Below are 25712 nucleotides of genomic sequence, written 5' to 3'. Positions count from 1 at the left end.
CCGAGGGGTGGCGGGGAGAGGAGGAGGAGGAGGAGGGAGGAAAGGAAAGGAAGGAAGGAAAGCGGCCGCCCGGCGCGCAGCCACCGGTACCCGCAGCCACCGGTACCCGCGCAGCTTCTCCGCCGCGGGGTGCGGAGGCTGCCCGGTTCCGTCCAGCACCGCTAACCGGAGCACCGGCCCCGCCGCCGCCTCCCGGTCTCGTTCCTTTCGCCTCCCGGCCCCGGGGCAGGGGGAAAACCTGGTCAGTTTCTGCCGGGAATTCGGTCCGTCTCCTTCAGGATCTGGTCAATTTCTCCCGGGATCTGGTCAATTTCTCCCGCGACCGCGTCAGTTTCAGCCTTCCCGGGAGCCGCCGGGCAGAAGCAGCCGCCGCCGCCGCGCCCAGGTAAGGGCTGCTGCCTTCGCTTCCCCCGGGGTCCCGCTCCCGGGGGTCTTCCCACCTCACCGGGTGCTGCCTGCTCGGTTTGCCCCTTCCCCACGGCTGCTGTCGGGGCCTTTTTGGGGGGAAGGTGCTCAGGGCTAGGCTGGCGGGGAGGGCGTGATGGAGGGGTGGACACCTAAGTCTGGAGGCATCAGGCATGGCACTAAGGGTGGTGGCATCGAGGGCTGTGGGGGGGACGTTTAGAGACAGCAAATGGCTTAAGCCACCCCGGAGAGGCTGGGGGTAGCCGCCGGGGGGGGGGGGGGGGTGGCACCGGCTGCTCGGCTCGGGTTGGTGGGGGGCTCATCCCCTCTGAGCTACTGCTTGAGGGTGGGTAGAAATGCAGCTTCCAGGTTGACCTTGACAATAACACTGGGAGAGGAGAAAGCATTCAGCTGCAATGAATATTTTGTTACTGGCCCCTGAAGTGTTGGGGGTTTATTTTCCCTTCTTTTATTTTTATGCTGCTCCCTGAATGTGGATGGCTGGTTTTGAGGCAGAAAAAATGGGGCTTGGGGTCCTGGTTTTGTGCAATTCTCAGTATTGGGTGTGGGGAGTCCTTATTCCCTTCTGTGCATTTATTGCAATGCTGGATGTGCCCAAAGGTGCATGTTTTGGGCTGGCATCTTGGCCAGGTGCAGATTTGCATCGCTCCAGGGATGTGGGGCTTAGACCAGCTGAGAAATCTGGTCCCAGTTCTTTGTAAAGCACCCAGAAGGTGAAATCCTTCTGCTTCTTGGATCATGCCTTGTGTCTGAGGCACCTGAGGTTTGAATCCATCAGGAGCTGATGCAACTATTTCTGGTCTTGGTAGGAAAAAACCCCAAATGCCACGGCAGCTGAGCTATTCTCGGCAGGGCGTAGAGTTTCTTGCGAATCTCTCTCTAGAGGTGTCGGGACTAGGTCAAGGAACCTGGATGGTGGCTTGACTGCAGCTCAGCTGCTTGGAAGGGAAATAAAATGTGGGTCTGAACTGTTCTCTGGAATAAATTGGAGACGGCTCCACTGAAGTCAGTAGGAATAAAAGGGTTTGGTTTAAAGCTGGAGTGACTCCACTGCTACTTCAGGCTTGCACAGAGCAGGGAATCTGGACTTATACCAGAGCGGAGCTGGAGTCACGAGGATCAAATTTACCCTAGATCAGATGCTGACCTACGTATATCCAGACTAAACCATTGCCTTGGGAGGAAAGGCTCTGATTTTACCCCATCCTGGGTTGCATTTGGACTTGTTTGTTTACAAATGTAGCAGCAGCTTCATGAATTACAAGAGGGAAAAGCAGACCTTGCAGAGGGATTTGGATGCTGCCTGTTTGCTGCCTTGTAGGATAAACCTGGACTGATTTTGGGTTCAGTCACTAACCTTCAGCCAGAGTGGGTGAGTTAAGTGGGATCACCGAGATCTAACTGGAAAAAGATCATCTGGTGAATCAAACAGAGCCCTGAAGGAAACATATGATGGTTGGCTTTGATACGGTGTCACGCTATTGCAGCTGATGTATGTTTTCATGATGCTAAATGAGAGATGAAAGGCGACCAAATTCGATGAATCAATGGGCTCATACACTCTGTGACAAACCCAAGTGCCAAGGCTTCCCCTCCTCCAGTGGTGTTGTGTCTGTCTCATGACCCATCAGCCAGACTGCCCTTTCTGAAGGTTTCTTGTCACCTATTGAAGAAAAGAGTTGCTGTAATGTCACAACCTGCCACGGGGCATAAAAAACCTCAGCTGGGGATGGTGGGAAACTCACCCACCTCTGGGGTGGAGCAGGTGTCGGTGGCTGGGGTAGCCCCACCTCTGCTTGCCTTTATAGGAGCTGGGAGTTATTTATAACATCTGGGCGCTTTTGCTGGCGAAAGCCACTTAGGTAGGTGTAAGACAGAAGCGGAGGCAGCTCTGATTCATCAGTGAATGCGAACTGCTCTTGTGTCATGATGCTAAAGCGGGCCTGAGTGTTTGCACGAGGACTCGGCGCAGAGCATCTCCAGCACCTCCGGCGAGGAAATGTCAGGTGCGTGCCACTGAGCTGCTCTCAACCCCGCACTGGTGCTGGGAGCCTGGTTTCCAGTAAAGCTTCTTGCAGGTGCCCTTGTCCTTGGGCACCCCTGTGCTCTCCCATCTGCTCACGCCAACCCTGTCCAAAGTTTGTACCTCTCCACATGTGGGTGTAAGGGAGGGAGCACACCCGGATGCAGCTCGGCTGGTGGGACTGAGTCACCCTGTGTCATCTCTGCAGGGCAATGAGAGCCTGGCGCTAATTAACAGGGATCATTTAAAGAAGGGGAGCAGCCCTAATGAGCCCAGATGGCAAAAAACCTTCCCTGTGGAGCCAGAGAGGACGAGCAGGGAGGAGCAAGCCCCAGCACTGAATAGATTTAAGATGGAGGGATCTTGGACCAGCCTTGGCTCGCAGAAGGCAGGTTTGAGTGACAGAGGCTGCAGGAAGGTCCCTGGGGCAGGGCTGGGGGCATCAGAGCTGCAGTGCTTCTTTGTTGGGCAAAAATGTTTTCTTGGGGCTTTGAAGCGGAGTTTGGATGCTGCTGGGAGGGTCCTGCCCTTGGTTTCTTGCAGCTCATAAGAGTGGGATACCTCCCGAAGGACCTGCTCTGTGAGGGCAATTCCTCTCCCATCGCAGAGGCACTCCTGACCACGGGGAGCAGCAGGTAGGGACCTGGAGCTGGTTTTCTCATGATTTGGTCTCAAAGCCGGGATGTGCATCCAGGGCTCCTTCCCTTTGCTGCTTGGCTTTGCAGCATACAGAGGGATGACGGGAAGGATGCTTGTTCCTCCTTCCCAGGCTCTCTGGCTTCCTGGGTGACCTTGGATCCGTCCCTTCTCCTCCCTGCTTCAGTCTCCCCATCTGCATCAAACAGCCTGGCCCTGGGTGTGAGGTTTCCCTGGCCCCATGCGTGTTGGGGAGGACAGGGAGCTGCATATTGATGCGTGACTCTCCCAGCCTGAAACTGAGAGTGGCCTTTCTACCTCCTGAAATCCCTCTGTGTCTTTGGTCCCTTTGCTCTTGCCTCGCTCCTCTGTGCCCTTGATGGAGTAAGCTGGACCTTCCCAGGCCCAGTAAGCTGGTGCTTCACCAGGAGCATCTTTCCCTTCTCCTCTAGGACCTGGGGGGGATTGGCCTGGAAGCTGAGCACAGCAGGCTCACAGCTGAAGGAGGGGAGGTGGTGGGGTAGTGAGGGACCAGCAGAGAGTCCCCATGGTTTAAATGTTAATTTTAAATTCACCCAATCTCAGGCTGTGTTTTTTCCTGCCTTGGTTTCCCCTTTATGGACCTAAACAGGGTATAAGTGTAGAGTTTGCACACAGGAGAGGAGAAATCTCCTCCAATGTCTGTCCTTCAGACCCAGAGCATCTTTGCTGCTGGTAGCTGCTCTCCTCAGAGGCTGCTGCAAATCCCCATCTCCTCCCTGCCTGCCTCTGTGCTCCCAGGCCTAGCTGAAAGCTTTGCTGACACATTTCCAGCCTGCTTTATTGCTCCCTAGCCATCTTCCTGAGAAAGCAAGGACGGGTCGAGGCAGGACACACGGCTCAGAGCATCCCTCCTCTGCTGAACCATTCATGATGCTGCTGGTGGGGCTGGGCTGGAGGATGCAGTGCTCTTGGCTCCCAGAGGTCTTCACTCATCCCAAATAGCAGCTTTTCCCCAGTGGGTGTTTCCGTCTCCAGCTGGGATTGATGGGAGCCTCTGGGCAGGGATTAAACCCCCTGGGTGTAGCAAAGCAGGAGCTTCTCTATCTCTGCCCCTTCCCTGAGTGGGGGGAATCCAGCTTGTACCACGGCAGACCATTGCCATGTGCCTTTGACCTGCTGCAGCGGTGGCTCCTGAGCTGTCAGTGCAAAGGGGTACAGTGGTCGAGGCCACCCGTGTGTCACCTGGACAAGGGGGACATGGATGGGGATTGTCACTTTGCAAGCAGGAGCCCTGGGCTCAGCCAGTGAGTCTGGTGTGGGAACAGGGTGCAGGGGATTGTGGTTGCTTTGCATGGGGGCAAAGGGTTGGATGTGGAGGCACCCACTGGGGACTACGAAAGTGGGAATCTCCTTCAAGGAGATACCTAGGGACATGGAGTGGTGGGAGATGCAGGAGGCAAGTTATCCCCAGGGACAACCCAGTGATGCTTTCCCCAACACCTCCCTTTGTAACACCCTCCAGGATGTTGTTGGCTGCTCTCAAGTGATGTCTAGAGATGCCAGCACCGACCCCAGCACAAACTGGTCCTTTCCCTGGTCCTGTCGTGGGAAAAGCTATGGTGCCTCTCCAAGCATCTGCATGGGTGGCCTCAGCACTAGTTTTACCTGGGCAAAGCAGTGGGTGCAAAGGGACCCCTGGTCCGGCAGCGCAAGTGAGGTTATTACAAGCCATGGGCTCTGAAAGACCCTAATCTGTCTTCTAAAGAGAAAGAAAAAAATGCACATTTAAGAAAATTAAGGTCATGAGGGCTAAATAAACAAGCTGAATCTCCATCTGTCAGTGGCAAGGGTTTTCTATCTCTCTCCAGCCCAGAAAGCTCCTGGTTGTCAGCTGATCTGCCTCATCTTTCTCACAGGGTTGTTATTATTTATGGCAGATGAATTTTTGATTAAATTCCCTTTTCAATCAAAGAAATGAGTGCAAATACCTTTCTCAGATGGATTTGGACTGTGCTTTTCAATTTGAGGGGTGCGGACCTTGGGGCTGATGCAAAATGCTGGGGAAATTAATAGGAAGAGCCCCGTCGACCTCACTGTTCCCTGGATTGGGTCCCTGTGCCATGTGGGTCGGTGGCTTTGTGCTGGTTCTGGCTGGGCTCATCTCATGGTACCGGCAGGATGTGGACGGCAAAGGTTGGGTATGTGGACGGCAAAGTTTGGGTATGCTCACGGCATTGCTGTCAGGAATGGACTTCTCTTCTTCAGGCCTGGACCTCCTCTGGGTAACACCACCATCACCAGGCTGGGGCTGAGCCATTTGGGAGACAGCAGGATGTCCCCAAGCAAGCCATGGGGACACAGTGACAGAGCCATGCCAGGATCAAGATGTGGATGTCTACCATGGTTTTCCCCTGTTCTAGTTCAACTGGGGTGCATCTCCCATGGGAGGAAGACTTGTACGTCTGCTCCTTCACCCTCAGCTCATCCTCCAGTGTCATCTCATCCCAATGCCTAGAGAGCCCTTGCCCCAGCCAAGCAGCCAAGCACCCCTTTTGCTGCCCAAATCCTTTGGGAATGTTGCTGTCTCAAGTGTCCTCCAAGGTGCTGAGAGCCTCTGGGGCTTTGGAGGTGCTTGAAGAAACCTGCTCCTCAAGGACCGCTGTGTCCTGCTGCCTCTCAGCTCCTAAGGATGATGCTGGGGAGGGGGGGGGACCTGAACTGAGGAGGGGGAGAGGCAGAGATCCAGCAAGAGATGCTGTGGGGTCTGTCCTGACTCCATCGTGCTGGCCTGGCTCAACACCACCTTCCCTGGAGCTGGGCACCTCCCAGGCTTTGGTCCAAGGGTTTTAGCTGTCCCAGGAGACCAGTTTGGGTGCCCTTGCCATGGGGCACTGAGCTCTAGGGGCTTGGCCAGCAGATCTTAGGTCTTCTAGGCTCTATCTGTAATATAAAGAGAGACTTTAGCCCCTGGGGCTGTGTCCTCCTGAAGGTCTGAGTCACCCTTGCCCAGAAGGAGCTTAAGTGGCTGCTGAGCGGACAGGGAGCAGCAAACAACTCGCGGGTGCAACCAGGTCTGCACTAATCTAAACAGAACCTGATTCAAAATCGATGGAAATCCCAGTGATTTCCTGGCTGCTGGATGAGGCCCTTCCCCACCCTCTGTGCCTGTGCCCACCCCGGCTGAGGATACTCCAGCCCCCAGCAGCCATGTACTGGTAATTGCCACGATTCAGCCGTAAGCGGTTTACGTGAATGAGCCCTCGTTAGGAAATTAAACATTGCTGGGCCAGGCTTGAAAGAATAATTCAAACGGCTTCTCCAGAGGAGCCGGATCCAGGAAAGATGTGGAGCCGACACAGTTGCCTGGCAACGGATACAGCCGACAGCCGAAAATAGCTTTTCTAATAGGAACGGGGCCTGGCAAAGGGGGAACTTTCTTCAGGGGTGAAAAAACACCAAGGTGAGGGTGAGGGAAGGTGAGGTTTCCTGCTGCCAATGCTTTGCTTCCCTCCCGTGCCGGGTTGGGACCTCAGTGCGCTGGGTGGGGATGGGCTTTGCTGCCTGGGTTGAACCTGCTGCTGTGAAAGGGTTTGGGATTGTGAGCTGAATTGGGTCAAGATGGATGTTTGTCCAAAGGAAAGAAGAGCTGGGGATGGCTCTGGAAAATCATGGGAGAGTTTTCCTTTGGCTCTCCAGGAGGTCCATCCTGCATCATCCATCCCGGCAGAGACCGGCTGCCCGTGCTGAGGGTCGGCTGTCCCAAGGACTGCGCTGATGGGTTGTTTGTGCAATGTCACCTGTGAGCTGCTACTGGGTCTTGTATGAGCTTTGGACTGAAGGAGAAAGCCCCCAGGGCGAGGGTGAGATAATGCTGCAGCCCAGCTGGGGTAGGACGGGTCCCTGAGCACGGCACCATCGCTCTTCCAGGGGCCAGTGACCAGCCTGGTGTCCCCTGGAAAGCAGGGACGGAGGGCAGAGAAAAGAAGCAAGTGTGGCCCTTTGGGAGAGTAATTTTTCCAAGATGTGGGGTTTCTGTGTTTTCTCCCCAGCTGGTGAAGTACCATGGTCCCAGCTGGGGTGGGAGCTGCCAGTCTGACCCCAGTTCTCCCAGTATGGAGAGGAGGGATGTGGTGCTTTCCCAGTTGGGGATCCCCAGCCCAGCAGAGCGGATTTCCCTGATATCCCCAAGCATTTTGAGGCAGGGGTGAGCTCTGCAGGGCTGAGCCGGATTGTGGGCACCCCCTGAAATCCCTCTGTGCAGGATTGCTCCCGCAGCTGGAGGAGTCCCCGGTGCAAACACACAGCTGCCTGTTTGTAAACACGACCCACCACACACATCCACTCATCACTGCGCTGGCGGCAAACCCATGCTCCCACCCACGCTCCCTCCGTGGGTCCAAAAATTACCCTGCTTGCGCTTATTCCGGCCCCGCACCTGTGGGATCTGGTGCCATTGGTTTTGGGAATGAGGCGGTGAGGGCAAACTCGTGTTAACTGGTGTAACCGCATGGATGCTGTGGGACTGGTATGGCTCTCCCTGGCCAAGTCTGGCCTGCGATGAAGGCTGGGAAGGTGGAGAGACTGGGATGATTGATGGCTTTGCCTCGGCTGCCGCTGTTTTGCAGCCGTTATCTGTTGTAAAGCTGCCTGGGAAGATTTAGCTGCAGGCTTCCAGGCTTTTAAGTTGCTCCTGATAATGTCCAGGGATGGAGAGATAGCCTGGGCGTTTGTCACTGTCCCCTGAGTGCTTTCAAGCTGTTGTGGGGCTGAGACCAGGCTCTGCCGATGGGTCAGGAGGGGAGGGAGCGGGGCAGGGAGGGCAGAACCCCGGCCAGCGCTGGATGTGGCGCCAGCCCTCGTGGGGGATCAGCTGCTGGCCCAGGGTTGTTAGAGGGGAAAAGAGGTGTCACGGCGATGTGACTGGCTCCATCGCTTGTCACTGTCCCCTGCAGCCCAGGGAAATTCCCTCTTGTGGGTGGCGGGAGGCTCTTCTCCATGAAGGCTGATCCAAGGGGTTGCTCCCGGTCCATCACTCATGGAGAAGGGGGCCCTTAGCATTCCTCAGTCCAGAAGGAGGTCTCCGAGGCATGGGGTGGTGGAGACCCTTCTCCCCCTGGTGCTGCTGGTCCCACTAGCACCAGGACACGCTGGGGGTAAGGCAAAACCAACTCACCCTCTGTTGACCTCTTCCCCTGCCCAGGTCCTGCTGATGAAGAGGAGGTGAGGTCTGAGCTGTAGCTCACACGGGTGCCGTTCCCTGCGGGACGCTCATCTTCTCCCCTCGCCCCATCCCGCCCCCTGGGGCCACGTGGAGCCATCCTGATGCCGAAGAACAGCAAGGTGACGCAGCGGGAGCACAGCAGCGAGCATGTCACCGAGTCAGTGGCTGACCTGCTGGCTCATGAAGAGCCCGTGGACTACAAACGCAGCATCCTCAATGTGACGGGGGAGACCTGGGACAAGCAGAAGGATGGAGATGAGGAGCTGGATGCGGAGAACCGGCCGGCGTGGAACAGCAAGCTGCAGTACATCCTGGCGCAGATCGGCTACTCCGTGGGGCTGGGCAACGTCTGGCGCTTCCCCTACCTCTGCCAGAAGAATGGAGGAGGTGAGAGATGGGGCAGGGATGGGCTCAGCCCTTAGGGGAGGGAGTATGGCCCAATCCTGCCTTGCTGCATGTCGAGGGGTGCATCTTGGGGCAGGATGGGGGTTATTTAGGCTTTAAAGTGGGTTATTTGGGCTCTGAAGGAGGAAAGGGGTGGTCAGGAGCTGCTCATCACTGTGCCTTCATCAGTTCAGAGATGTGGGAACCTCCAGGACGGCCTCTTCCTAAAGGGTGTCCACCCACCCACTCCAAAGTCAAGGCGAATCCCAGGCTGAGAGCCAGGATTTTTTGCTGCAGCCCCCCAATTCCTGTTGGGGCAATTTGGAAACTAGGGCATGAAAAAAGAAGAGAAAGTTCCTCCATTTTCCCTAGGTCTCGAAGCCCTGTTGTGTAGGCTCCAGCCCCTTCCCAAATCCTCCTGCCAGCCAGCCTGTCCTCCCATCCCACCCCAAGTCCACTCCTTGATTTTCCAGGAGCAGCCCAGAGGGCCAGGTCTCTTCTAGCTGTGCTGAGACCAGACACCCTTCATGACACTGATGAGAGGGCGGTTTGCTCAGCATTAATTCAAACCCAGCCTTCGAGGCCTCTCCCCCACAGCACTGACCTTTGCAGTGATGGGAAACAGCCCCCGCTGAGCAGCGTTGAAGGAAGCCAGGATCAGCCCAACTTTCCCCTCTCCCCCCTTGCACTCGCCTTGTTCCCGGAGCTGCATCATTCGGCGTGCCCCCAGCCTGGGAGCTGGCAAACGTGCAGCGCTCTCAATAATTAAAACATCTCTGGTGTCATCTTCACGATGAGTCATTCTCCCCAAACGAAGACCTGTGCAGTCAGCACTTCCCACCCCAGGGCTGCTCGCACCCCCATCGCCTTCCCTTCCCAGCTGGGATGGAGCACACTGCGGCCGGCTCGTGCATCCCAGCATCTCCCCGGCTGCTGGCACACTTAGCTCCCGGTGCCCTAGTTTGGGTCCAGGCTCAGCTCGGTTTTGGCACAGCACGGCTTTGCACGGTGTGTCCGCCACGTTAGCAAAGCTGATGGGGGTGGGGTGTCTCAGCGTGGTCTTGGGTTGCAGCGAGCATCTGCAGGCGTTGCGGGACTCGAACGCCTGCGTTAGCTGCGTTGCACGTGCCGGTGCACATGTGCATCAGATGCAGTGGGGAGGGTTGTATGCATGGCCTGAAGGAGGTTGGAGGCAGAGCCTGGGGTAAATTCAGGGCTGGGATAGATTGATACACCCCTGCTGGCTTCATTACACAGCTCTCCGCATCTGGCCTCTGACTTCCAAGCAGGTTTTCCCAATTAAATGAGATTGGGAACCAGCTCAGACGCAGAGGCTGGAGATGCAGAATTCCGCTTCTCTGCAAGCACTTAACCCAGCTGTGCCTCAGTTTCCCCACTGGCACAAGAGTCAATAACTAACGGTAATTAGTTCAATGAATGAAAATGTCTCAGTTTATGCTGAGGTCTCTGCTATCCTGTATGTTTGCATTCCCTTGGCTGTCCCAGGTGCTGGGTAACAGGAGGAGCAGTTCGTGTTCCCAGGCTGGGATTCATCCTGGTGTATTCCCTGGCAAATCCAGGGCTGAATTTGCTGTCTGCATGTGCAGAGCATTAAGCAAGTATTTTTAGACAAAAGGCTAGATGGGATGTGAAGTGGGGATGAGAAATTCAACCTACAACAGCCCTGAGACCCACTGTAGCAGAGGAGACGGGTGTGCTGGGTTTGAACGAGGCAACTCGGCCCCATCCTGTGGCAGGACGCAGGCACAGAGCCAGGCAGGGACTGAGACAAGCAGCTGGCTATAGGAGCTCCTTGCTGTTGTAGAACATCTTCCTGCAGCAGGTGTCAAAAAAGGTTTACAAGCTGCCCCAACCATTGCCCCTATTTTACAGATGGGGAAACTGAGGCACGGAGCTGGGAACTGGCTTGAGCAGCAGATTGCTGAGCTTTCCTGCACTTTTTCTTTTGGCCAAGTGGCATCATGTCCCCTGTCCCATGAGGCAGACACTGATTTTCTGCCTTTTCTTCCCACCGCATTTAACCTCCTGGCCCCTGGCTGGGATTCCCACCAGGCTGCGAGGCTGGTGCCAGACAGATGGATGCAGGAGCTGGGGAGTGATGGACAGACCACTTCTGGGTGCGCTGAGCAGCCCTGGGATGGGGTGGCAGCTGCTGCTTTCTCTCCTGCTCCCCAAGTAGGCGTCTGTGGGGGAGAATGGCTGCATGCTGGTAGCAAGATGGGCTGGAGCCAAATTTCCAGGACTCGGTGTGTCAGGAGCCGGCATGGGCTGGCAGCCCTGCCTGCTGTACTTTTATGGTGGTGCTGCCGAGCATGGCAATGCATGGGGCATGAGCTGGTGCCCATCTTTCCAGAGATCACAGGAAGAAAATCTCCAATATTGGACAAATCTGCATCTGAATCTGTCCATCTGTCTCATCTCCGTCCATCCACAGGTTGAGATGTGGGCGCCCAGGAGGGCGTTGCAGAGATGGGATGCTCGTGGTCCTTCCCAAATTACACGGGGCTCCAGCTCTGCCCTGCTCTCTGCCTTCTCCTTTCATCCACCTAATCACCCTGGACCTCTTGCGTCTTAATTTATGTCCCCACCTGCATTTCTAACACATCAATCCCCAACCCGCTGCCAGGGTGCTCAGCTCAGGACACTATTGCAGGCTGAACTGCTTTGCAGCGCCGCTGCTCGAAGCAGCATCAGCTGCCACAGGTCCCACCTGGGGCCAGGGGGTGGTGGCTGTCACCGGGGCATAAATCCAGCCAGGAATTTGCCCAACGCAACCAGGCTCCAGCGTGTGCCTTTGGATCGCCTGCCGCCCGGCGGGAGTGAGCCTTATGCTCCGGAGCCCGTTCCTCAGCCCCTGGCAGAAGGTTGGAGTAATTCATCAGCTGGGCGCTGCAGCGTGAGTCATCGCATCCTTTACGGTCAGTTGGTTATGCTTCAGGAACTCCTAATTTCTCTCTGGCCTCCTCAATTAGGCAGAGATTAACTGGGTTTCTAATTTGAGCTGTTTCTACCCCTACCAGAGGACCTCGCTCCGCACCGGGTGGCACGTGGTGTGGTGAACGCTGCTGCCGGCGACGTGGGGTGTCTGTGGGGGGGTGCGTGTTGGTGCAGGGGGCTCGGCTGTGCTCAGACATGCGTGTGCAGGCAGGACCTGGGTGAACAGGAGATGTCCTGCCTGCCTGTGTGTCCGAGATGGCTGGGAATGTGTGGGTGTCCCCATGGGTTGGCTTACTGGGGTGTCTCCTTGTGAGTGGGGCGATGCGCCTGCAGGGATGCAGCATGTCTTTAGGTGCGTTGGGGTCTATCTCACATGTACCCACACTGGCAGGGGATGTTGCACCCTTTCCTTCCACACACGCGTGGTTTGCTCCTCTCCACGGCTGTCTTCTCTGCTGCCTGAGCACCAATCTGCACTCCCAGATCCATTGCAAATGAATTGATGGACCAGGCAGAGCCTGTCCCAGCTCTGCCCTGCCTGTCCGTCCCTGTCCGTTCATCCTTGGCTGCATGAGAGCAGGCAGAGACAGGTCCATGATGAGCTTTCTCTCCCCTGCCAGGTGCCTACCTGGTCCCATACCTGGTCCTGCTCATCATCATCGGGCTCCCCCTCTTCTTCCTGGAGCTGGCGGTGGGGCAGCGGATCCGCCGGGGCAGCATCGGCGTCTGGAATTACATCTGTCCTCGCCTGGGGGGCATCGGCTATGCCAGCTGCCTCGTGAGTGCACCCGTGGGTCCCCTCGGGGTGCATGGGATGGCTTTGCAAGCTGCAAAGGTGGGGATGGCCTGGAAGTAAACGTTGAGGGGCCCCGCGTGGAAGTTTGGGAGGTCAAGGGGAGTTTTTCCAGCTCCACCCCTGGGTCTAGGGCCAGGTGGGAACAGGCCCATCCCCTGATCTCAGCATCCTTGCTCCCCCCGGCTCCCTACCCAGCGGAAGGTGTGTTGGGGACAGTGTCACTGCCTTGTGATTTAATACCGTGTCCTCCTTCCTCCCCCCAGGTCTGTTTTTTTGTTGGTCTCTATTACAACGTCATCATCGGCTGGAGCATCTTTTACTTCTTTAAGTCCTTCCAGTACCCTCTTCCCTGGAGCGAGTGCCCCATCGTGAAAAATGGCTCGGTGGCCGGTAAGGGATGGCCGCTGGCATGGGGGGAGGCTCAGTTGGGGACACTGCAGGTTGGGGTGTCTCCTGGGGCACCAGGTCCTCTCCAGTCCAGCTGCCTTGATGATATGGAAATGTTTCCCTTGGGTTGGATGAGTCTCTCCCATGCTCTCCTCTCGGGGTCTGTCCCCACTGATGGGATTTGATGCCAGTTTGAGGATCCAGAGCTTGGGTCTCCAGGCTGCCTTGGTGCTCAGGGCCAGGATCTGACCCAGGACCATGGAGGGAGGCAACGAGAGCCAGGCAACGAGAGCCAGGCAGGGCTCACCTGGCGGCTCCCTCGGTGCCCAGCTGAGATGCTGATGGAGCTAATGGTGTTTAATGGCATCTGAGCATCTCTTTGGGACACTCTGGGAGGTTTTATAGCAAATGCAAATGTCTCTCCCTGTATTTAATGTCTTATTTTCACCTGACAATGGCTTTATGTCCTGTCTTTTCTTTTTCCTGCTAAAAATGAGCCCCATTAACTCCTGTCCCTTAGTTTCCAGGGATGCCTGCCTTTCCTGGCTGGCTCTGGCAGGTCTTTGACATTGTTAATCCCCCAAGAGATGGTGGGTGACTCTCCCCCAGCCCCCTCATGCTCTCCTGCCTCTGTTCGGTTGCAGTTGTGGAGACCGAATGCGAAAGGAGCTCGGCCACCACCTACTTCTGGTACCGGGAGACCCTAGACATCTCCAACTCCATCTCAGAGAGTGGGGGGCTCAACTGGAAGATGACCCTGTGTCTGCTGGTGGCCTGGAGCCTTGTTGGCTTGGCCATGATCAAAGGCATCCAGTCCTCGGGGAAGGTGGGTATCGGTGGCCACCTGAGCCTGGCTGGGGTCTGTCCTTGAGGTAGAAACCCCCTGCCTGAACCACGCTCTCCTGCCCTGATCCGGGGTGGCTGGAAGATACTGTGTCCCCTGGGATCCAGAATAAGATCAAAAGAGGATGTAGGGAAGAGGTTTAGTCCAGCTGACCCCTGCAGCCATGGCCCAGGGCTCAGGCACAGGGCTAGCCAAATTGCCTGCTCAGCCCCTGCATTTGGGGGGATGCCAACTGTCCGATCCCCTGATGCCATCCTGATGGATGCTTGTAGGGTGTAGGGGTGAGTGCTCAGTCCTCCTTCACAGGGGGAACACTGGGACTGCACAGGAGAAGCTGGGCAGGGAGGAACAGAAAGCTTTGGGAGAGAGATGTCATTAGCTTGCAGAGGCCGTTGATATTTCAAGCAAGGCTGTGTAAGCAGTGGGGTCAGATGCAGAAGGGTATGTTCTCCCAGGACACTTTAACATCCCTGTCTCCAGATGTGCTCTGCAAAACATCTGGTGCATTAGCAGGTAGCAGAGGGCAATGAGACCCCTATCCCACAGCCCTGAGAGCAGAGGGGTGGGAGTGAGCTGCCGAAGCAGGACCACAGCAGCAGGTCTCCCCTGCCCAGGATGAAGTCCTATCTGCATCTGCTCATCAGGGCACTGAAAATGTGTCCCATGCCAGTCACCAGCTGGGGCTGCCTGCAGCCCTAGGCAGATGCTGGGGAAAGGGGGTGTGGGTGTGTGTGTGCAGAGCTGTCCTTCCCTCAGGTTCCCCGGGGACCAGCAGTTTGTGTTTCAGGGATTTTGTAAGCCAACACTGGCATCTTCACATTCAGCCACGCCAACAGATTTTCTCTCTAAGCGTGTCCAAGCACTCTGCAAATCCACCTAAGCTTCAGCACTTGTAACATCCTGCACTGAGGAGGTCCCACAGCTAAACCCTGCCCTGCCTGCAGAGCAGACCTCATTTTGGGGAGGATAACCCTCCCTTCTCACCCCTGTTGAGCTATCCTCGGATTGGATGGGGAAGTGGCTGAACTCACAAGCAGTTAATGAGATTGTGCCCACGTTGCATCCCTCTTACTCTAGGTGATGTACTTCAGCTCGCTCTTCCCCTACGTGGTGCTGGTTTGCTTCTTGGTGCGGGGACTTCTGCTGCGTGGGGCAGTAGATGGGATCATGCACATGTTCACACCCAAGGTAAGAGTCTCCAAGCCCAGCACACTCCAAGCAGGTTCTCCTCCTGGCAGGTCGCACCCTATTTTCCCTTATGCTCCCCACCCCAAAACCCAAAGTACCACCCCAAACTACCTTGGAGTTCCTGATATATCATCAGGATGTGCCAGCAGTACCTTAAATACAGGGTATGGCCAGGACAGCCACAAGCCTCGCATACTCACCACCCTGGAGCTGCTTTGAGCCTTAGCATCATTCCCGTCACCTTTAGGTGCCCAGACACCAGGGTAGGGGGGTGGGGGTGCCCGAGGCAATATATTTAAAGACTTCATAGGAAAATGCTGGCTGGCAGCAAAACCTCTGCTGGTGGTATGCATCCATTAATTAACCAGCTAATTAATTAATTAAGCAGAGATGTAGATGAATCAGCTCAGCCGGCGAGGCTGTTAGGAGATATTAATTATGATCTCTTGATGAATGACACTCGGAGGCCTCCAGCCTGCAGCTCTGGCTTGCAGGAGAAAGGGGGATGTGGTTGGGGGGATGGGAGGTCAAACAAACCCACCAGCTGAGGTGTTTGATTTCAAGTGCTCCAGGTGCTCTGGAGGCAGGAGATGGCCAGGGGAGGATGGAGACCCATGGCTGGACAGCACATGGGTGAGGGGATGGGGATGCCAGCTCCCCAGGGCAGCTGGGTGGTCCACTGGGAAGCTGTAGGGCTTTGCACTGGGAGATTGGGCGTCCAGCTTGGGATCTGGGGCACATGGAGCACCTTGACCTGCCCTTCTCCATGCCTCAGTTTCCCCTTCTGTGGGAAAGAGAAAAAGGACCTCTGAATGTTTGGTAATGCAAGACCTGATTGTGGTAGATCAAAGCATGCCCATGGCTGCTCCAAAACCAGCCCAGGTTGTAGGTACAGAAGCCTTTTAATTTAGCTCTGGCTCCACTGTGATGAGTTGTGGGGCCACCACACCACCTAACTTTTTCTTGTGTCTCCCCTCCAAGCTGGACAAGATGCTGGACCCCCAGGTGTGGCGGGAGGCAGCTACGCAGGTTTTCTTCGCCTTGGGCCTGGGCTTCGGGGGGGTCATTGCCTTCTCCAGCTACAACAAGCAGGACAACAACTGCCACTTTGACGCCACGCTTGTCTCCTTCATCAACTTCTTCACATCCGTCCTGGCCACGCTGGTTGTATTTGCTGTCCTGGGCTTCAAGGCCAACATCATGAATGAGAAATGTGTGGTGGAGTAAGAGGGTTTGCTTTTTCTCTGTTTGGGGTGGGCAGGTCTTTGCTACTGCTGGTTGTGGTGGATCTGGAGGCAACAGAGGAAGTGCTCTGGAGCTGGGTGATACCGTGTTTTGGTGGACCCAAGTTCCTGATGGTCAAGTCCTGGATCTCCAGAGATGTCCCACTGCAGCTGAGGCAGTTCGGTATTCAGCTCCTCCAACCTAAAATCCAGCCCTAAGATGAGCACTTATTCTGCAAACTGAGGGTGAATCCAACACGCCTAGTCACATCACCTGGGTTTCCCCCAGTTTCTACTCATCGTAGGGTCCACTTGTCTGCAAGGTTAAGGGAGCTGCTGTGCTGTACACCAGAAGCAGCTGGAGGAAGGTGAATTTATGCACCCAGTGTTATCTTTAGACAGTGAGCTGCATCCATAAAAATCCTGGCCACACACTGTGGAGTCCCAGAGCAGGAGGTAAGCCTGAGAAGGAGGTGCAGAGGGCCCATTCCCTGGTGGGCCCCCATTTGCATCCTCTGTCATGTGGCCTAACGCAATGTTTACACCTTAGGAAATTGCAAAGAGGTTCTCTGACTGGGACCTGGGTAACATGACCCAGGGAGGTTCATCCTGCCTGATGCAAAGGGTTTCCATGGTCAGGCCCCTTCCTCCACCCTGGGAGGAAGGGGACATCTCTGGGTGATGAGGCTCTGCTCTCCCTTAGGAATGCTGAGAAGATCTTGGGCTACCTGAACACCAACGTGCTGAGCCATGACCTCATCCCACCCCACGTGAACTTCTCCCACCTCACTGCCAAGGACTACAATGAGATGTACAGGGTGATCATGACAGTGAAAGAGGGGCACTTCAAAGAACTGGGCTTGGATGCCTGCCTGTTGGAGGATGAACTCGACAAGGTACCTGGTGGCACTCCTACTAGGACCAGGAGGTCACCTACCCCATTGCCTCTCCCTGGTAGGAGCTGCTCTACTTGTGTTACACCTGGCACGTGGATCTGGAAAATCTATTTTTAGAGGCCCTCTGGGGATGGGGATTCTCTGTCCCTGTGGTCTTCCCCAGCACACAATGGTCCTTCCTGGGGTGAGGGAAAGGTCTCACCATAGCAAGTCTAGCAGGGTCATCACTGCTTCCAGGCTGGTGTACCAGACTGGATTTTTCTTTCCTTGAAGAGTGGTTCAGTGAGAGAGACCTGAGGCATGCAGGGGCTTGCAGGCTGTGTCCCTGACATGTTTCTTCTCATCTTTTGGTCCTCTCTCCCCCTGAACAGTCGGTGCAAGGAACTGGCCTGGCCTTCATTGCCTTCACAGAAGCCATGACCCACTTCCCAGCCTCACCATTTTGGTCTGTCATGTTCTTCCTGATGCTGATAAACCTGGGGTTGGGGAGCATGATCGGGACCATGTCAGGGATCACTACGCCCATCATCGACACCTTCAAGGTGCGGAAGGAAGTGTTCACAGGTGAGGTCTTTTCTCCTGCAACCTCCTGGGGAAGGGGTGGAGGGTCCCTGTTGCCCTGGGGAGTCACTCCAGAAGAATGTGGACATAGTGGATGTGTACTGGGCCCTGCTAATGCAGGGAAGGGACCTTGTGGTGGAGGCCTTAGTTGCCCTTGGGGTGCTCTGCTGACCATGCTCGTTTGCTCCCCACAGTTGGTTCCTGCATCTTCGCCTTCGTGGTGGGACTGATCTTTGTGCAGCGCTCTGGGAATTACTTTGTCACCATGTTTGACGATTATTCAGCCACGCTGCCACTCACGGTTGTGGTCATCCTGGAGAACATCGCTGTGGCCTGGATTTATGGCACCAAGAAGTAAGGCGTTTGTATGACAAAAAGAATAACTGTGCTGTAACTCCTGGCTAGCCTCCCCACCCCTCCTTCCAGTTCTTTTCCATATGACTTTTTCCTCAGGAGGCCAGCTCTGATGGAGCAAATGCCCCAGGGACAGCTACCTTATAGAGGCAGGAACTCAGTTCACCTTGATCCTCTTGCCCTATACTAGGTGTAACCCAGCCCCAGGAGCAGGTCCTTCTAGCGGGTATCTACTGTTGGTTGTGGTGCTCTGTCACTTCTGATTACGCTTTTGTCTCAGGTTTCTGGGCCCTTCTGGCAGGGGACATTATTCCCCCCAGCGCCTGTTCTTGTTGTTCGTAAGTTGGCCAGAGCAAAGGAGGCTCTGGCTAACACTCGAATGGCCTTTTCCTTAGGAGGTTCCCAACCAGTCCTACAGGCTTAAGGGGACACTAAGATACTTGCCTGGATCAGCTGGGTGGTTCTTCAGGCTCTACTTTGAGCATAATTTAAAATGGGGGCCCCTGGGGAGAGAGTTTCTCACTTGAAGGTGGGGAATGGCATGGTTCCATCTCTTCTTGGCAGGTTCATGCAGGAGCTGACAGAAATGCTGGGTTTCCGGCCCTATCAATTCTACTACTACACCTGGAAGTACGTGTCTCCCATCTGCATGGCCGTGCTCATGACCGCCAGCATCATCCAGCTGGGAGTCAGCCCCCCAGGCTACAGTGCATGGATCAGAGAGGAGGTGAGCACAGCTCCCTTCCCCACAGCCACCTCCACCCCAGGTCCAGGCTGAGCAGGGGGCAGCTGAGAGCTGCAAACCACCCCGCTCTTCACAGCTCTGCTTGTTTCTCCTCCCCTCTCCTGCTGGGAGACGTCCTGCCTGTGGCCGCTCATCCTCTGCAAGCAATCAGGTTTGTCCACACTGCCCAGAAGTCTCCAGCCAGCTCTGACCATGGGCTGAAGTTTGAGCTTGGATTTTGGTTTGCTTCCACAGCTACATGCTGTGTGCTGGACCATGTCCTTTTCCTTGATTTGAACCCACCTTCTGATAGCTCCACGTGGTGCCCCTGAGGATGAAGTCTGGCAGGAGGCAGCAGGAATTACCTGGCACTTCGCAGACGTACCTGGTGTGCATCACCTTTGCTGTAACAGCCCCTTGACACTAATATCTGTCTCTTCCAGGCTGCAGAAAAGTTCCTTTTCTACCCAACCTGGGCCATGGCTATCCTCATCTCTCTGATCATCCTGGCATCCCTCCCTCTGCCTCTGGTCTTCATCCTCCGGCAGTTCCATCTCGTGTCGGATGGCTCCAACGCCCTCTCTGTCACCTATAAGAAGGGCCGGATGATGAAGGACATCTCCAATTTGGAAGACAACGATGAGACCCGCTTCATCCTGAGCAAAGTACCCAGCGAGACCCCGTCCCCCATGCCCACACACCGTTCCTACCTGGGTCCCGGGAGCAACTCCCCCATGGAAATGAGCAGTGCCCCCAACGGACGATATGGGAGTGGGTACCTACTGGCCAGCACCCCTGAATCCGAACTGTGATGGTTGCCTGCCGACCACCCCCACCGGGAGAGGAGGTCACTGGGGAGTGGATCCTGGCTGTCCAGGCAACAGGAAAATTAATTAATAAGGAAGATGAAGAAGAAACCCCTCTTAAAATCGTAACCAAAAGCAGCCATTTCTAAGATGACATCGGGAAGAAGGGATTGCAGGAGGGGCAGGACTCCTCTGACAACCCTCGGCTGAAAGGCAGGATCCCCCGGGGTTGCCTTCGGGGAAGGGAGGAGGAAGCTGCTATATCTTTCCGAGAGTTGTTCTCGCACAGCTCAAATCTGAAGCAAAGAATCTCTCTTTTCTAAGCAGCTGATGGTTGGAAAAAGGACCTGGTATCAGGTGGAAAGCCAGCCACGCTTCCACCTGTAACCCAGCGCTCTTCCCTCCCAGTCTGTTGTCCTTTAGCCGGGAGGAGTCATGGCCTTATTCCAACGAGCACAATTAACCATTGATGTTCATAGCACAAAAAGGTGCTGCTGTTGTCACCATCGTCGTCGTTGTTGTATCTCCTGTAGGTTTTTATAGCTGTGGACACACCCAAATAACCCCCAAATTTTGACCAGGGTTGGCAGGGAGCAGTGCGGGGCTGGCTGAGGCATTGCAATGCGTGAGACAGTGGATGGTGGATCCTTGGCATCTGTTTTGTTACTGCTAGCATGGGGACAGCGTCTGTGGGTTGTTTGGAGACACGGAGATGTCGCGCCCATGGGATGAAGTGGTCGGCATGCTCCGTGGTTAGGCAGTTATCATGCTGAGTGGCAGAAGGACCTCTGAAGTGAGGGTGATCTGGATGTGTGAGCCTGTGTGGGGTCTGGATAGGGTTACCGTGATGGGGGTCAGGAGTGCTCTCCTGGAATTACTCCTGACATGTGGGATGCTCTGCTGAACCAAAATCCCTGGCATGGTAATCGTCTCCTCTTGCTGCTCTCTTTAGATGTCCCAGAGGGACAAGCAGAGAAGCTGTGGGGCATCCAGTCCTACCGCAGTCCTGGTTTAGCTCTCAGGAAACCACCCCCGACTTACCTCCCTTGCACCCACCAGCTGAGGTGAGCTGGACAGTGATTATCTCTGGACATGCGTCCTCATTTCTCATAGCTTTGAGCCAGGGGGTCTGCTTTGCCTCCTGTTGCAGCTCCACAGGGGCTCAGCAGCCTTCGGATGGGGGTAACCAGCTCTTGGGGACAGCAGGCGTCTGCTGAGCAGCAGTCACTGGGAGTCAGTACCTGGTTCCAGTGTCCCCGCTAGCCCTTGTTCCAGGCTGGTGAGCCATTGGTAGAGCCCAGGGGCCTCTCTCGTGCCCATCCGTGTTATCTGGGGACCAGACTGATGCGACCTTATGTTGTTTCTCTTCAGGCTGTCAGTAAAGGTTGGGATCTCCCAGCTCTGAGTCTCTCCTGCTGGGACTGAGGGTTGTTTCCTTGAATCCTACATGTAGCCAAGCATTTCTGTCAAGGGTACCAGTATTATGTGGCATCTTCCTCCTTTCCCCATGGGGACAGGGGAGCAGCAGCCCACTTGCACCCTCTCTCCCTCTCAGCACATTGCTATGGCCTCCAAAAGCTGAGGGAGCTCCTCATCCTTGGTTCCGCTGGGCTTGGATCATGCATGATGGTATTTCAAGCCAGTCTGAAGGCCAAGTTTGTGGATGCTTGCACACGAGCCCTTCTCTCCTCCGCTCTCCTGTCAATGGGTTTTCTTTCACCTGGATTCTTTTGGCTGGGAGGCGAAGGCAGAAAGTACCTGGTCCATTCGCCACATCCTTGACTTCTCTTGGCACCTCTGGGGCCAGGAGGTCTCCCACGATGACATTTCTCTTGTGGGTAGTGATCCTTTATTTACAGTCCTTCTCCATGGGCTTGGCTGGTGACCTGGATGCTCTTCCTGGACAATTCCTCAGGCCTTTCACTAACCATTTTTCCAGGGGGAAAACAGAGGCATGGACTGAACCAAAGCAGCTCAGTGTTTGATAGCTCTGAGAAGCACCAGCCCTGTGTGGTCAGGATCAGCCATGGTCTTGTTTCTCCTCCGGCAATCCCCCCTTCACCATCACCTCTGCTGTCTTTCTCCTTCCCCTGCCTGTGCCGAGCCACACAGAAATAGCCCCATGGCATCGTCCCTGAATGGGAGAAGCACAAACCCCATGGCATTTCCCCATCCTTAGGCAAGATGTTCCCTCCCACCTCTTATTTCTCCCTCTGTCCCCAGTTTCCTCCACCCAACCAGCAAAACAGAGGATGAGCCAAATCGTTGCCCAACATCACCGTCCCAACGCCCCTGGGTCTGGGGGCCGGATTCCCGCCATAGCTCCCATGGAGTTAATGGAGCAGGAAACCTCCCATAGCCAAAGTGCTTAGTCCCATCCGCTCCCGTGGCATGATGCTCCTCGAACCCTGGGGGGAAGGCTCCGGCCCTCCGTCTCTCCCATCACCATTCCCAAACCAGCCAGGGAGGCATTCGCTTTCCTCCCCTCTTCTTGCAGCATCAATAGGAGGCAAAGTCAATAAGAAGGTAACAAAAAAGCTATATTATATATATATAAAATATATACAGAGAGAGGAGATGGAATAATAACGTAGAGATTCTCTATTTCTATTGTATATTTATTCTGTAAATGTCACTGTAAATGCTGTTAAATGACAAAACGTATTCCAAAGTGGCCCGTGACCTATTTTCATTCCCAGTGCTGTACAGATCAATTCTCACTGTATATTGGGACATATTTTTACCTTTTTATTTCTTGTGTGCGGTGGGTGGCCATCCCCCTGTCTCCCCCCAGCCCCAGGGGGTCCAGCTGTCCTGGGGATCCAGCAAAGAGGAGGAGGAGGAGGAGGGATGACACCTTTATTTTTATCTGTGGAAATACTGTATTTCTTTGTGGCATTTGCTCGGTGTTAGACACAGGGTGTTGGGGGGGGTGTGTGTGTTAAATTTTAAGTGATCCGTGTCGTCGCCGTGTGAGCGTGCGTGTGTTCGTCCGTAGATGCCGTGCGTGGGGGTATGTGCGTGTATGTGTGCGCGGATGTGTTTTGTTTAGGATTCACTTCTCGCTGTACTCGGTCACTTTTGGAGCCTGCGTTGGGGGTTTCTCCCACTTGCCGGGGCAGGCTTTCCCTCCACACACCTTCTTGGGGTCCCGGGCTGCAGATCAGGCCAACCCCCACTGGCTTTTAGCCCTAGAAATCACTTTTTTTCCCTCTTTTTCTCCACAGAGGCACAGGGAATAGCTGCTAGTTGTGAGCACAGGCACTTTTCAGTTTTCCTCCAGGCGCTGGGAGAAGGAGGGGGGAACTGCTGCCAATATTCCTGTCCCCCCACATCAGCTCCCCACTCGGTTCCCAGCCTGGATCCTGCTGCTTGGAGCAGGATGGTGTCCCTGGCTGGGGGACAAGGAGGTGCTGAGTAGATCAGGAGGGGCCAAAACCCTGTCCCCTCTCTGGGGACAGAGCTGGGGAGGGCTTAAATGGGTCTGGTGAGGGGATGGCTGGTGCTGAGGGCAGAAAGGAGCTTTGCAGGAGGGTGCCCGCCCTGTGACGGCGGTGCTGCAGGTCCAAGGGTGCACGTGGTCCCCGTAGGGCTGGAGCTGGGACATTCCGTCCATGAGCATCGGGTTCTGTGGCCAGTGCTGTGGGTTGAGGGCTGGATCTGCCCTTGATCCTGGTGCAAAGCAGAGGGGATGGCTGGAGCCAGCTGTACACTGCTGATTTGCACCGTCCCCGGGTGTCCCTTGGCCCCTTCCCCTCAATCCCTCCCAAAGAGCCCCTGCGTCACCTCCTGGCCCCTACCCAGACCCCAGCAGGTCACGTTAAACCCCAGCACCTCCCTGGAGCAACTCCCACTGCCTTCCTCCTGTCCCCCATCCTTCCCTGAGCCTGGGTCTCACTGGCAGGAGTGGGGAACAGAGCTGGGTGGCCTTGGTGGCTGGGACACACACACACGGCACAGCCCGGGCAGAGCCATGGCAGCACACGGGATGTGGCTGCTTCCCCTGCGGGCAAGCACAATGCTGGCGAAACCCTCCTGTACAGGTAAAAGCACAGATCTCGTAGTAACTCGTCCCATGTATCCTCGTAGCCGGTGTATTTACCACGCGTGCTGTGCCGGCCGGACTCCTCGGCAGTCGAGAGAAATCCTGTAACAGCTGTAATGGAGTCCGATTAAAAGTCTCTTCTTACCAAATCTCTTCTCACCAAGTCTCTTCTCTGCCTCTGTTTCCTTTCTTGGGGTGGGCTTTGGGGTCTCTCTGAGGTTGGGGGTTGCAGAGAGCTAAAGCAATAGGCATTGGGGCTGTCAGCACCCACAGGCATCGATGTCTCTGTCCTTCCCTGTCCCGTCCCGTCCCGTCCCTGCTATCATCCTTTTGTCTCCCCTGATCCTCTGATTCCCTTTCTCCATCCAGCATCAGCCCCTGCGAGGGGCTCGCTCAGGGCATGGCTGCCTGCGGGTTCTTCAGGAGCATCGTGGAGGTGATCTTCCATCCTGGACCAGTTCATCCAGTACACACTGGCTTTATGGGGCATATGGACCGGTAAGACACAGCATCTCCTCCTTTGCACAATGCCCTGCTAACATTGCTGGTGGCTTATCCTGAGGGGGGTAGTGGGAGTCTGGAGACCCTACCTGGAGAAGGACCAGCGATTTCCAGCAGCCCCAGATGACTTCAGCTGCTGGATATTAGCTTAGTAACAGGCTTGGTGGGGAGTGGTACTGCCCCTTCCCTTCCCTCCCATCTTTTGTAGCTCCTTTGGCTTCTCCAGGGCTGATTCAGGCCCAGGGAGCATGAGGAAGGGGGGAAGAAAACAGCATGGATGGGACCAGGTGAGATCCACCAGCCCTGGGGACGCCATCAGCGTACCGCCGTGGCTGTGAACTGAACTTGTCCCCCCACCTCTACGGTGGCAGCTGTATAGGAGCAGGGCAGGTTTTCTGAGCACCTCTGCATCATCTAGAGATGTTGGTGTAGGACTGGGGCAAGTGTCTGCAACAGGGGCTGGAGGAGCAGCACTGCAGGAGGTGGCACACGGGTTATCTTTGCCCAGAGGCTGTCCAGGACCTGGCTCTGGGGGAAAACATCCCCCGGGGGCGATGACCAGGGCAAGAGGACGTGTAGGGCAGCTCGGACGCCAGCACAGCCCCGATCTGTGGGAGCAGGGACGGAGATGGTCCCAGCTCCTCCTCATCCCCAGTGAAGTGGCACAGAGGGGACACAGGATTACAGATGCAGCACCCATCGAGCCTGACTCAGGGTGATACCTAGGGCTCTGTGGTACCCACATGTGGTGCTCACTGCTGTGCTGAGCCGGCCAGCCTCAGCCCACCCCTGTGCTCCCACTGCTGTGTGCACTGGGTGGCTCTGGGCTTGGGAAGAGGCTTAGATGCCAGACCCAGGGAGGGTACACATGTCCCCACCACGGGACTGTGTCTGAGGACAAGGCACCGGCAGGCTGCTGCCGTGCCGGCTCGTCCCCAGTGCGGAGAGGCCTCGTTTTGTTTTATTCCTCTTTCCTCTCTGCCTGCAAAAGCAAACCCTGCAAAAACCCCAAACAGCAGCTCTGCTGCATCTTTGGGATTGCAGCTGTCTCCTGGGTCTGAGTGAGCTGCTACCGTGGAAAAGCCCCAGGCCAGGAGGGTGAGTGGGACAGGATTTGGTTTCACCTGCCCTGCGGACTGGCGGGGGCTGAGAGTGGGTCTGGAGGGGTCAGAAACACGTAGGTCCCAGTGCCAGGGGCTCCCTGCAAAACAGATGAATGAAACAAACTGAAAAGGGTGATTCTGGCCCTTGTGGGGCTAGAAAAAAGACACAGAGAAACAGGCCCACATATAAAATTTAAGCCAAATACGTGCTTAAAAAAAACGTAATTGAATTTCCTGTGACAGCGAGGCAGGGAGCCTTCAGAGCCTGGTGGGAGGTGAAGGCTGGTGCCGCCGCATCAGGGGGTTGTTTTTGGGAGTCTCATCTCAAAACAGCTCTGGACTAGGGTATGGGCACAGGGTGGGTACAGACACACAGTGGAGCGTCTAATAGCAACATCTTGCTGTGGTTCCCTGAGCACCTCGGAAAGAAAACCAGGGACAGTTATCCCGACTCTTAAAGACAGGGAAACCGAGGCACAGCAGCAGCTCATGAACCGCTCCTGGTCATTCCGAAGGCAGATGATCACCACCACCGTCCCCACTGCAGCCCAGCCTCCTCTTGCTCCCAAATTGCTTTTATGGAATAAAATTGCATCAGCGATGCCGTGGATGGAGCCAGATTCGCCGCTGGACTCAGACATCCTCCGCTGCCTG

The 25712-nt window shown here is 55.6% G+C and overlaps 1 protein-coding gene across 1 annotated transcript; it reads left to right on the top strand.

Moving 5' to 3' along the window:
- On the top strand, positions 1–23603 carry SLC6A17 (solute carrier family 6 member 17). The gene is made up of 12 exons (XM_069772107.1): positions 1–385; positions 8268–8675; positions 12251–12408; positions 12690–12816; positions 13458–13639; positions 14735–14845; positions 15827–16068; positions 16772–16964; positions 17336–17528; positions 17720–17879; positions 18444–18606; positions 19047–23603. Exons 2-12 carry the CDS (start codon positions 8390–8392, stop codon positions 19413–19415), a joined length of 2184 nt encoding a protein of 727 aa, XP_069628208.1. The 5' UTR covers positions 1–385; positions 8268–8389; the 3' UTR covers positions 19416–23603.
- The last annotated feature ends 2109 nt before the right edge of the window (positions 23604–25712 follow it).

Source organism: Haliaeetus albicilla, chromosome 26 (genome assembly GCF_947461875.1).
Source record: "Haliaeetus albicilla chromosome 26, bHalAlb1.1, whole genome shotgun sequence".
In the NCBI taxonomy this organism is placed as follows: Eukaryota; Metazoa; Chordata; class Aves; order Accipitriformes; family Accipitridae; genus Haliaeetus; species Haliaeetus albicilla.
The sequence above is the reverse complement of the archived record's forward strand: the minus strand, read 5'-3'. Positions and strand labels throughout refer to the sequence as shown.